Source organism: Apis mellifera, linkage group LG4 (genome assembly GCF_003254395.2).
Source record: "Apis mellifera strain DH4 linkage group LG4, Amel_HAv3.1, whole genome shotgun sequence".
Taxonomy (NCBI): Eukaryota; Metazoa; Arthropoda; class Insecta; order Hymenoptera; family Apidae; genus Apis; species Apis mellifera.
The window spans coordinates 11,921,740-11,934,886 of NC_037641.1; the positions used below are offsets into that span (position 1 = coordinate 11,921,740).

General features: G+C 33.0%; 2 protein-coding genes across 2 annotated transcripts; both read right to left on the reverse strand.

Moving 5' to 3' along the window:
* Window positions 1–28: 28 nt before the first annotated feature.
* LOC725627 (clotting factor B) lies at window positions 29–2,896 on the reverse strand (the record flags this gene model as incomplete). Its single annotated transcript, XM_026440035.1, has 8 exons — window positions 29–591; window positions 748–1,025; window positions 1,110–1,302; window positions 1,395–1,690; window positions 1,781–2,105; window positions 2,194–2,517; window positions 2,617–2,694; window positions 2,860–2,896. Coding segments are annotated over 8 exons (1,827 nt in total), but the record flags the coding sequence as incomplete, so codon positions are not given.
* Window positions 2,897–6,423: 3,527 nt separating this feature from the next.
* Window positions 6,424–12,995, reverse strand: LOC409788 (SAFB-like transcription modulator). The gene is made up of 15 exons (XM_006567180.3): window positions 12,646–12,995; window positions 12,271–12,358; window positions 12,026–12,174; window positions 11,690–11,941; window positions 11,584–11,608; window positions 10,235–10,391; window positions 8,961–9,001; window positions 8,551–8,819; window positions 8,311–8,473; window positions 7,983–8,233; window positions 7,385–7,887; window positions 7,123–7,296; window positions 6,899–7,035; window positions 6,665–6,821; window positions 6,424–6,589 (listed from the first exon to the last, which is right to left on the reverse strand). Exons 1-15 carry the CDS (start codon window positions 12,775–12,777, stop codon window positions 6,424–6,426), a joined length of 2,664 nt encoding a protein of 887 aa, XP_006567243.1. The 5' UTR covers window positions 12,778–12,995.
* Between the last annotated feature and the right edge of the window lie 152 nt (window positions 12,996–13,147).

Here is a 13,147-nt window from a genome sequence, read left to right on the forward strand (position 1 = left end):
TCTTACTATTGCTAATAAATAAAATAAATTTAATTTATTAAATTACGTATATTTGCATATATAAGTGTGCACGCGTATGTACAATTATTATAATATAATTTACAAATTTGTATGATTGCACAAATATACGTGCAATTATTCTAGTTACACTAGTGCATATAATATAAAGAGGTAATGTATAAATTAAGATTCTTGGCACTCACAACAATATACTTACAAATGATATGATACCGAATAAGAATCATATGATGCGAAGTCGAAAATACAAATCAATTAGGATGAAAATTGCTCATGCTTAATTCAAATTATTTTTAATCCAGTCTACGTATTCGGTCACACGCGTATATACTCCCGGATATCCTGGTTCTCCACATTTATTACCAAACGAGACAATACCGATCTGAATCCATTTACCATCCGCTCTAAGCATAAGTGGACCACCGGAATCACCTTGACAAGCATCTTTGCCGCCTTGACTATAACCAGCGCATAGAAAATTGCTGGTAATTGGTTGAAAATAAGCTGCGTTGCAATCTTCGTTTCTCCATACTGGAAGCACTGCTTGCCGCTGTACCGTACTTTCTTTTCCACCTATTGAAAGAAATCATATAATAATTTTTTAATTCTTGAAGAAATAATGAAAATAAAAGATTGAGAAAATAAAATAATAAGAAAAAATGAAAATAATATAGAAAAAAAAAAAATATAAATTGAATATGAACAAAAGTAAAAGGAATAGAATGTTACCATAATAGGTAGTACCCCATCCTACAACGGTTGGTCTAGCACCAGCAAATCGTTCATTCCGATAATGTGCTTGCGGTAAACAAATCGGTATTACATAAGGAGATTTTCGAACAGTCCTCGTTAACTCCAGAACTGCAATATCATTATAAAACCCAACACGAGAGAATTTTGGATGTGCATGAATTTGTTTAACCGTGTAAGTTTCCGGCGCGGATGGTTCATCATTCCTTTCGAGATCTATGTCTCCAAGACGCACAGTGAATTGTTTAGCAGCAAATCTGTTCGAAATTTCGAAAATCGTCATTTTATCTATTCTTATGTAAAAGTTTTGAAAACATTTACTTACGAACTTAGTAACTTACGGCCGTTGACGGTGATCGCGTGTACAATGAGCCGCAGTTAAAATGAATCGTGATCCAATCAAAGATCCACCACACCAAAATTCCGTGCGTTTAGAACCATGTAAAAATATCGCTGCCATCCAAGGCCAACGTCCTGGAAGAGCTTCTTCTCCGCCGACTACTCGATATTTACCCGAGTTTCTTACTCCGCATTCTACCACAAGAATTTATCCACAACTTAGTGTTGCTGTTGCTTATTCGCTTCTATGTGTTTTGTTTTAATTTATTTGTAATAGAGACGTTTACCTTCGTCGTCTTGTATAAAATTATTATCAATAGTGCTGCCGGATGTTGATGATCCAAAGAAATTGGTTGAATGGTTTACCGACGGAGATACTGAAACGAATTCTACAGTAAGTAATAATCGTAATTGTAAGTTCTGTAATATTGTGGTAATTGTAATCATACTACCAGTTGTAATGACAGGGAACAATGGAATGGGTCGAGGAGTTTGATGTGGCTTCGTTGGTCGGACTGGTGGTCTCGATGGAGAATGTATAGGTGGCTCGATTCCTGGTGCTGGGATTATACCGGCTATCGAGCTGAAAATTCACGCATTCCAATTTTTTTTAGGTTATGGAACGATCTTATACTATATCAAGCCATAACGAAACTATTGTTGTTGAATTTACCTAGTTCCATTATTATCGACTTTATCCGTCAATGGGCAACAAACTCCCGGAACAAATAAACTTTTGAAGCATAATGATTGTCTGAGTTTAGTCAAATCGAGCAACAATTGAGGACAATTACTTAAATCCTGACATTTTCCAAGATTGCCTTCTGCCGTAGTACAATCGACCGACGATACCACTGATTCTTTTTCCCTAGTGTTTTGATTAATCTCTTCAGGGGAAGAAGAAACAGAAGAGACAGAGGAAGTTTCGGTCGGTATAGGTCGTAAAGGTAAAGCTACACCTCGAACTAACGGTGCAATACTGTCTGTTACATTGCGTCCTAAGAAAAATATAATTAAACTATGCAAGATTTATAAATTCTGAAAAAAAAAAAAAAAAAAGAAAGTTGAATCTTATTAAAATCTTACCTAAAATATTCTTCGAAATAGTGTATATAGCTGATGGTAATTCCTTTGGTGGGTAATTTGAATTTTCCACTCCTCTGGTCATATTAACGATATAGCTCCCGACAGTATTTAAAGCACCCAAAGTTTCAGTAATCGTAACCAAAGGATCCGGCTGTTCTCGTTTTTCTTCAACTTTCGCTAATCTTACGTAAGGTCTGATATGCATATTTTTTCGAAAAATTGGTGGACCCAATCTTTGTGGATCATTATTATCCCATCTATCTGGTTCTCTCCATCCTCTTATCGGTGTAACAAATGTCTGAGATGTTCCAAATTTGTTTGATGCTGTATCGTTTATATCGCACGCATGTTATTATATAAGATCCGATTGAATTAATCAACGTTTTTGTTTAATAAAATAGATTAACGATGAGATTTACTTACCAGGATGATAACGATAATGAGTGACTTCTTCGGTGTATGACCAGGAACTCGTTAGCAAACTCCATATTATGCAGAATTCTGAAACATTCAGGTATATCAAGCAGCATGGAATAGAGCGTCGATCGATTATTCCGAAATCGATCTTCCTTTTTTCTTCCATAAAGAATAAAACTACGAATTAAAAGATGTGTAAGTAGATCGCAATTTAAATCACATAGAACTAAAAATGATAAAGATTATTACCGATTTCATGTAATTGTGGAACAGTTACAGGCAAAATAATTATTAAAAATCATTTTGGAAAATTAGCGATTCTTCATCTACGATATGTCGAAGCGAATTTAAGTATTATAATTACTATATTATGTATATTACTCGCGTTATTTTTTGAAATATAGCATTCGATATTATTGATAAATGTTAAAATCATCATCGTTGATTGATCATCACAGTATTCAAAAACTTTTGAATCGTGCTTCATTATATTCGATGAATTAAATTTTTATTTCCTTTTTTATGTTAATAACCTATTAACACGATTTCTCGAGTATCTATTGCGAGACTAAAAGTAAAATCGATAGAAAAAGCGTGTTGGCATATGAGAAGTAATTCAATTCTCCGTGAAATCGAATCGGAAGCGTAACGAAACCATCGGTGAAACTTTTTCAATTTCGCGAGTTTATTATATGTTTGAATTTATTTCGAAATACTACGTGCAAGTATTGACCTTTGTCCACGGAAGGATAAAAAAAAAAAAATCTCAAAAATCTGAAAAAACGCGTATCGTCAAGAACGATATTCACTTCCTCCTCAATCTTCTTTCTCAAGAAGAGAATAAAAGAAAGCGAACGATCAAGCGAACGATCAAGCGAACGTTTTTGGAATCTGTCTACGCACTCGGACTTCATCGATGGTGAAAGTTGCTTGGCGAGAAAGCGCACCTTTCTTCCATTCACTGATTCATCATCTAGTTACACATATACAGCAATGAAGCAATAAATAATAGTGTGTTTAGTGATAAATTAAATCTATATTGAGTGGGACTACAATGATTGTACTTTTGATCCGTTAAAAATCATCTATCGTTATCGTTATCATTTTTTTTCGTGAAAAATTACGCTGTCCTCTTTCCAATTGTATAGTTAACGCTACCTTTACTTTCAATTGATGAGTTGGGAATACCGTTCTTTCGTAATTCAATGTTTATTCTCATCTTATTTATTTTGAATATGCAATATGTCTTATCTTGTACGTCTTTAAACCAATTTAACCCGCATCATATGGGCTGTACGATATAGATGTCAATTACTAATAATGTAACATTAAAAATCAATAATAATAAACATATAATTTAATGAAAGAAAACGTATAAAATAATATACATATATTATACGTATAATTAGAATATGAAAAAATAATTTTAAATTTGAAAACATAAAAAATTGAACGTAATGATTTAAAGTTTTCGCGCCTAAATAATCGCGAGGCAGTACGAATCAGCATCCTTGATTTTTTATTTAAGTAGCGCAGAAAAATGAATAGAATTGGAACTTTCAAATATTGTATAATCTATTGTATTTTTTCCTTTTCTATTGTTATTTTCTTATCGATGAAGCAAACGTTAAAAATGAATAATAAATAAATAAATAAATAAATATCATTTGTAAAATTGTATGAAAGCGCGCGTAAACAATATAAATCGTTCGAATTACTTACTCAAAACAGTAGACGATGACATCCTGATCCAGAGAAAACATTCAACCGATCCTTTTCACATACCACACGGTTTTTATCACGATTATATTACAACACTTATTATTCGCGATCGGGCATACAACGTTCAACTATTTCAACAAAGTTATCGCGTTCGCGAGACAACCGGCGAATTGTCCATCGTCTATTGAGTTTTGACTGGGGGGTGGGGGTTGACAAGAAAGAGGGGGGGACGGAAACAAGGTAGAGAAAACAAGAGAAAGGATCATGTATGTAAATGAGAAAGAGAGGAGATGAAGGAAAAGAAGGAGAAGTAAAAAAAAGAGGGGGATAAATAAAAAAACTAAAACGGAGGAAGGAAACCATTGGAATCGTGCAATCATCACTACACATGGGGTAAACCTCAATTAGGATGACTGTCCGTGAAAAGACCTCGACATACTTTGTTCTCGATGAAATGATTCCCTCACTCTTTCCCATTCCCTCAATCTTTTCTCTTTTCTTCTTTCACAGTAACTACCATCCTTGACTCATTCGACTGAGGGAAAGTGTTCTCTCTATCGTGTATTTCTATTCGTTCTCTTTTCACTTAACGATACAACACAATGATGTGCCAAAAATATACATTTGCGAATATACGGTATAGCAAATAATTTATCGCGATAAATATCTGAATCCGCAAATATCTAAATTTTATACACTTAAATTTTTGAATGTTTTAATTCTCATATATCTGAAATTGTCTTTTTATTTTAGTTCACAGTCGTTGTATATAGTACACGCTTATCCTTTGATTAATTTTTTCTTTTATCGATGGAATAAAACTTAAATAATGAACTGGAATCAAATAAACAAAATTGGTAAAAATCATTAAAATACAAAATTATAGATATATCAAAACAAATTATTCTAATATACCATAAATTTATTTATATTGAAGTAGTTATCGCTATACTGAAACATAGTACGTGTGCTTCAAGTATGAACCTAAATTCCAACATCATTAGATACACTGTTCTGTCTTGTGAAATTCAATATACAAATTGTTCAGTCATATCCTTATGAGAATATGTACGTATTTCTACAAGGAATCTGTTAAAGGTACACGATGTAACTGTTTATAACACTATTCTGTATGTCTTATCCTATAAGAATACATCCAACGATGTAAATGAATGCGCGTCATTGATTGAAATAAGTTGCAAATAACAATTGATACAACGCATTATATAAATGTAGTTGCGCTGTAGACAAACGAGTAAAAGTTTGTCCCATTTCGAGCGTCTCTCTCTAGATCTCTATATCGTGTCTATTAACAAATGTACAAAAATCCATTATATTTCTGTATGACATATACACTGTATATCGTGTATAGGTCACACCATATGTTTACATTCATCGTGATGAATATCACTAAAGTATTTATTTGTAACAATAGCAGCAATAATAATGGTAGTATAGTAATAATTGAGATGGTAATAGCAGTAGCAGTAGTGATAATAGCAGTAGTAGTAATAATAATAATAATAGTAGTAATAGTAGTACTAATAGTAAGCAATGGTAATAATAGTGATAATTAGAGTAATAATAGTAATAATAATAATACTACTATTTTTATTGTTTTTAGATCATTAAATGTAAAAAAGATTGGGAAAGATGATATGAAATTTTTACAGAAATTGAATGACATCAAAAACTCAAAAATTGTAATCATAATACTTAGATGAGTAGACTGCTTGGATGAGTATCGGGAGTGAGACGTTCAATTCGGTTTAATTCATTTAAAACTTAATTTAAAGATAGCAACTTGAATACAAATATTGAAAGAGATTTAAGATATACGTATACGCCACTCATCAACGAGTTTTTCACAATTTGTCTATCAATTGCATACGATCACTTACAATCGGAATTTACGTATACGATTAATTGCTGAAATATAATGAAAATTGATTTGTCAATAATATAAATAATTTAGTGTGCGTGTGCATATGTGAGAGTAAGTATGGGCGCGCGTGTGTGTGCTAGCAGAAACAGGTGGATATAAAAATTCACCAATTATTCGTTATAATGGTAAAAATCAGCAGTATACGATCAATATTTTCTCATGCTCGGCATAGATGATTTATATGGATCAAAACGATCGTATGAAGGTGCTGTTCCGGGTGCAGTTAATCCCATTGATTGAATAGGACCACTCTGATACGTAGGTGGTACTGGATGTCGTAATGTGTTTCCCATACTGCTTGAATTACTCCATCTGAAATAGATTTATTTATTTAACCGATTTTATTTGCAAATCAAAAATTTATTTTACAAAGAGATTGATGTGTACCTGTTTACATTATCGGAAGATCTAGAACTCCAACTAGATGGTTCGTTTCGAGGATCTCGAGTTCCGCTACTAGGTACGGAATTAAATGATTTTGTAGATGAAGGTCCAGAATGCCAACTACTAGTTGTTCGATTGCTTTCAACATAACGACTATCACCTATACGCATATAAAAATGTTGAAGTCATCTTAATCAAACAATTTTCTAAAATCATCATGAATTCTTTTATACTAACGTGGAGTACTAGATCCAGTAGGTTTGAAACTTTCACTGTAACGCGTATGACTATCCCTAGAACTTCTATGGGTATCTGTATCAGAACGTCTGACATCACGATCACGAGTATAAGTAGTAGTACTCGCACGTTCATATCTATATAAAAATATTTCGATGAATTTTTCTTATTTAAAAAATCGAAATATTATACAAAAAACATGAATTAATCTTTCTTTATATTACCTTTCCTTAACTTGTCGAGGATCGATAGACGTTGCTGTCGTGCTAAGAGTGTCTCGACGTACGATCACTTCTCTTCCTCGGGATACATCGGAAAAGCTTTCGGGACGACTACTACGGGAAGTAAACTCGCTACTACGTTTGAATTCCTTTTTCAACCCTAAATCTTGACTGGATCTGTAATATTTTACGATTCTTTCGTATCTTCTCCGCTTTCGATTCGCACAAAAATGAGGGAATACGAGGGACCATACACGCATCTTACCTACTAGATTCGTAGCGAGTAGGCGGGGATGCGTCTAATCGTCTGTCTGAGACGCGATCTAAAATCTCACCACGACGATCACTTACACGTTCTGGAATGTGTTTTCGACTATGCTCAGTGGCCATACGTTTTCTATCTGGTTCAACATATATATCTCTTGGATCCCTTCTATCGCTAGAACATCGTTTAATGGACGGCGGAGGTGGAGCACGTCTACTCTCTTCTAATCGCATTTGTTGTCTTTTCAGTTCCAATCTTTCTCGCTCCAGCTTTTCCCGCTCCAATTTTTGACGTTCCCGTTCGAGTCGAAGTAACTCAGCTCTCTCCTGCTCAATTCTTTCTCTTTCTCTTCTTAATTTCTCTCGTTCTCTTTCTAATCGTGCAGCTTCTTCTCTTTGTCTACGTTCTACTTCCCGTTGTCGTTCCATATCTTCTCTTCTTCTCCGTTCTTCTTCACGAAGCATTCTCTCCCTTTCTCGTAATCTCTGTCTTTCTCTTTCCTCCTAGAAATAATCCTCCATGAAAAATTATACTCTCTTCATAATTTTAATAATTAATATTAAAATGTATGTCTCATTAATAATTATTGATTTTTTACCCTGATTTTTGCAAAGGTCAACACATCATCACGCCTACGTCGTTCGCGGCTGCGAGATCGAGTATGAGATCGATGATGATCCCAGGATCGAATTCTTTTTTCGTCACGTCTTCCTCTCTCGCTTTCCGGTTTTTTACTAGTAGATTTAGTTGATCGAGAATCAGCATCTTTCGAAACTTCATCTTTCTTTTCCTGCACCTCTGCTTTCTTATTTTCAATATTTTCGTTGCTTTTTTCGTCCGATTTTTTCACTGTTGATATATTTAAATATTTCTTTTATAGTATATATAACATCACTTTGTGTATATTATTTATTTGAATCACTCACTTGCTTCTGTTCCTTTATCTTCTGTTTCTTTCTTCGTTTCTTTATCTTTCCGATCATTAATCTCATGATTATCTTTTGTCTTTTCTTTTTCTTCTTTTTTTTCAGATTTTCCATTCGTAGTATCTCGTTTGCGCATATGACTTTGTTGAGTGTCACCTTTGGCCTTTATACAATATGAGAATATACGTGAAGAAAAGTGTAAATAATCTAAGAAATAGGAATATTTTTGATTTTATTTACCTTTTCTACAGATATTACACGTCCATGAAGTTCAGTTCTATGTAAATGTTGTATACATTTTGCAGCATCTTCACTAGTGGACATAGTTACATAACCATAACATCTTGCACCTGGTGTTCTTGCATTTGTAACTACTTTTGCACCTATCACTTTTCCATATTTTGAGAATATTTGTTTTAAATCAGTAGCGCGAGTACTCGAAGATAATCCAGATACCCATAAATTTCTACTACTCGCATTAATGGGACTAACTTGAGAAGTTTTTTTGTCTATATAAAGAATAAAATAATTATAAAACAAAAGTAGAAATAATAGATATTTTAACTATAATAATGATAAATAATTGATAAATGATTAAAAATTTAATTATAATTCTACAAACACGATTTAAATAATTATTTAATAGTTACCTTTATCATCTCTTTTTTGGCTCTTGTTGCTAGACTCCACGCTGAAAACAATTATTATTTTCATTACATCTGATAATCATTTGAAAAATTCTTATTATGTATGAAAAGATAATATTTTAGAAACAATGAATTTCTTTTTCGAGGCTTAATTAGGTACCTCTGTAACTATGTTAAGCATATAAATTTGGCTAGCAACTTTTATCTTTATAACAAAATTATATAATTATATTTATATAATATCATAATTAGCTATTATTATCATAATTCAGTTATAATTATCATGATTATCATCATTGTCATCGTGATTATTATTATCGCCATCATTATCATTATCATTATCATCATCATCGTCATCGTCATCATCATCATCATCATCATCATCATCATCGTCGTTGTTAATAATGATAAAGACAACAATCACAATAGCAGCAGCAACAATAATAGAAACAACAGTAACAGTAATAATAATTAGATATTCGTTTTGGCGTTCACTTGTACATCAGCTGTGATACAATTTGTTAGCAGTTTAATGAAATTACTACGTTTCATTGCGGCTGAATCCATTTTTCATCGTTCGTGTAATGAAAGTATGTCCGTGCGGGAAATATATTTGTATTGCATCCCTCTTACATAAGCTTTCCAAAAATGGAGTATTTCCTTCGTAGTTCTTCCAGATGGGCTTGACACTTCTTTGTAACTTGGAATAAGCATTGACACACACGCGATATAGAGTAGCAGTCTTCGATGAATGATATGATTACTTGATGCTCGCGTTAAGGCTTAAGTGGGATCTGTCGAATGTATAATTTATCTCAAGATGCTAACATATCTTGCTAGGCTCGACGAAACTGTTGTTTGTTTAATAAACGAATATCTTCAGAGAGGAAAAGTTGCATGTATAATCACTTTCATTGGTAATTCTGGAGCGTATAATACACCATCGAAAAATATTCGTTTATGAATAGGAGCGGTATATATAGGACTTGGTTTGGTTAAGTTTGCTAGCCAATTTCTCGATTTCTTAACATACTTTCCAGAGTTAAGAATTACAGCCTAAACGTACGAGATCGGAAAGGAACTTCGTATGCGATTGAAAAAAAGGGAATAAAGTAATCTTGCGTGCGACTGTGACGAATAATTCAGCTTGGAAATCCATCGTTCGACAGTATCTTATCCTGATGGTATTGTATGCGGTGGAAGAGCATCGCTAGCATAGAGTTGTGTGACATTTCGTTGTCGTATCACTGTGAACCGTTTAGCAATGAGAGACCAACCTCTTGCTTCCATCTCCACCACTGTCCTGCTTGTTCTTCGTCCCGATGTTTCCACCTGATGTCGTCCCTTCCTTGTTGTTGGCACCAGCTTCTGCTCTACCGCTCCCTTTAGAGTCTCCCTTCTTGTTTTCTTCCACTTTCTTCTTCTCTCCTCCATCTGCAGAGACAATCAAGGTAGCATAGTCACTTTCTGCGAAGCCAGATTTCTTCTCCCTCCCTAAGACTCCAGCTGCTTAGTGGCCTGTATTTCCTGCATGGAACTTTTCCGAGCCACTAACAGATTGCGGAGTAAATTATGATGAAGATCGCATGATTGCAATAACACAAATTCACTCTTCAATGTATAATCCATAGCGACCCTACTTTGTTTTTTTCTTTTGATTTTCGAACGATTTAAAATTACCTTTGTACCTTTATATAAAATAGACTCTGAACCAAAACCTATATTGAAAGAAAACTTTAAGGGAAATGAAGAGGAAATGGAAAACAAAGAGGAAAGGGGAAAGAAAAAACTAGAAAGGTAGCAAAAGGAATACATACGCACGCGCGCGCGCAGACATAAGCACGCACGCATGCAGAATATCTGATTTTTGCGATAGCAAAATATTTGCGCGTTAAAATGACATGCGATTATTTTAAGTTGGTGATTTTAAGGCATTGATTTCTCCAGGATAATAAACAACGATGCATCATCAACCATATATGGGGAAGATTTTTGGCTTGACATATACTTCAGTCTTCTTGTATCCATAATTCGGAGACCAAACGATCCAACGATGCTCTAGGTGGTTAGGTAGAATTAAATGTAACTTTATATCAAACTCTAGCGTTAACTAACTTATAGACTAGCACTTATGGGATAAACTTTGTAGAACATAGTTGATATTGCGCACAAGAACGTCGACGAATATATGTTTCATTTTGGTTGAAACCTCGTCGATCATCGCGCCATAATACTCTGCAGCTACATTACTGCATGCCATGTCCACATGATAAATGGTTGCATCGCTTCCTGCACGTATGCTTGATTGAAAATATGGAGCTCGAAGATCGGAAGTAAAATGAAGCATGAAGTAGTAAATTTGTTGACAAATCCAGCGCGCTCGTAATTCTGGATAGATGGAGGTATTTTATACGTAGATAAGCATGTCTCTTGGTCTTTCTGTTGCCATATACTTAAGTAACTTACTCGTGACCATTGACAATAGTAGTGCTATATCTATACCTTGAAATCTTACGTCTATGCATACATACATACATACATACATATATGTGTGTATGTATATATATATATACATATATACATGTATGTACATATATAGGTGCAAATCAAGATGTGACAAACTTACCCTTATGCCTCTCGTGAGATTCTGTCTGAAACATATAAAATAAAAATATAAAATAGTTTTTATTTTTTTTTAAATGTTAAAATCACGACATAATTAAATCCATTACCTCCTCAGCGAGGAGATTTTCTTCATCTTCGCCAATAGTTAGATTGATGGAATCTTCATTGTCGATACCATTGGCCTCAACAGTAGAAACTGAATTAGTTGTGGTTTGATTTACTGTAGTAGCTACATCAGATTCTATTTTCTTATCAATAGCCTGTGTATTTTCGATCAAACTTTTATTTAAATGATTCTTAAGTTCCTGTTTGTGTTCTATTTCCTTGCTAACATTATTTTGAATTTCACTTTGAAGTTCCTTACAACAATAAAATAAAATTTTATTTTGTTATTCTTATAAATATATATCTTTTATAATAAATTAAATATTATTTATGCTTACTTCCACTTTAGATATTGTTGTATTTTCTTCTATAACAGGCTTTGATTCTTGTTTAAGTTTCATATCATTATTATCAGATACCTCCATACTTTCTTCTTTTTGATTTTCTAATGTCTCATTAGTCTCATCTTGATTAATTGTACCTGTTACTAAAATGCAAAAAAATTATAAATTTGATTTGATAAAATGATTTTAAATCTATCTCTTTCTATCTTTTTTTAATTAATATAGGTCAAATAACATACCACTATTTTTTCTTGGACTAACTTTGCATAATCCACCACAAGGTACAATTAAGTATTCATCAGGATCTTGACCTTCATCAGTTATGGCCTTTATATATCAAAATAACAATGAAGTTATCATAAGTTATAATAATAATAATGAGCAATAAAAATATAAAATTATATTTAGTTAAATATAATTAGAAAAAAAAAACTTGTTCATCAATGGCAATACTGCAATAATTATTTGAAAAATTGAGATTTTGAAATGGTATATATATATAGCGTTGAAATAAACTATCAACGGTATCAAAAGGGTTAAAATGGCGATAAAACAAAGAATAATATTGTTAATGAAATCTTAACAAAAACAATTTAAAGGATGAGAAAATTTACTTTGGAAAGACGCTCAAGAAGTGCTGCTTTATTGCCAGTTTTATCTAGCCCACGCCTTTCGAGTTCTGTTTTCAAATCTATAACTCGCAGTTCAGTGAGCTTTTTTCCTTCAACATCGGCCATTATTCTCATACAAAAGTGTCCGACACAAGGCACGCTTATGTTTCAATTTTATCGCTTTTACAAATAGAAATTTATAAGCTAATTTTCATATATAAACTCAATAAAGTAACAAAATTATGATATATAAAAAGAACAATTGAAGGATTTCTCAAAATCACAAAGAAAAAGTTACGACAACACACTTCGATATGAACTATCCATCGTCGTCGCCATTTAACGGAAATGACCGGAAGTAATTCTCACATCAAGTGAATAGAATAGCCAATCTAAAAAATCAAGATATATTTCATTGAAATATTACTAGAATTATTTTTATCATTAATTTAATAATAATCAGATTAAAATGCAAAATTATATATATTAAAAAATATAAAATTTG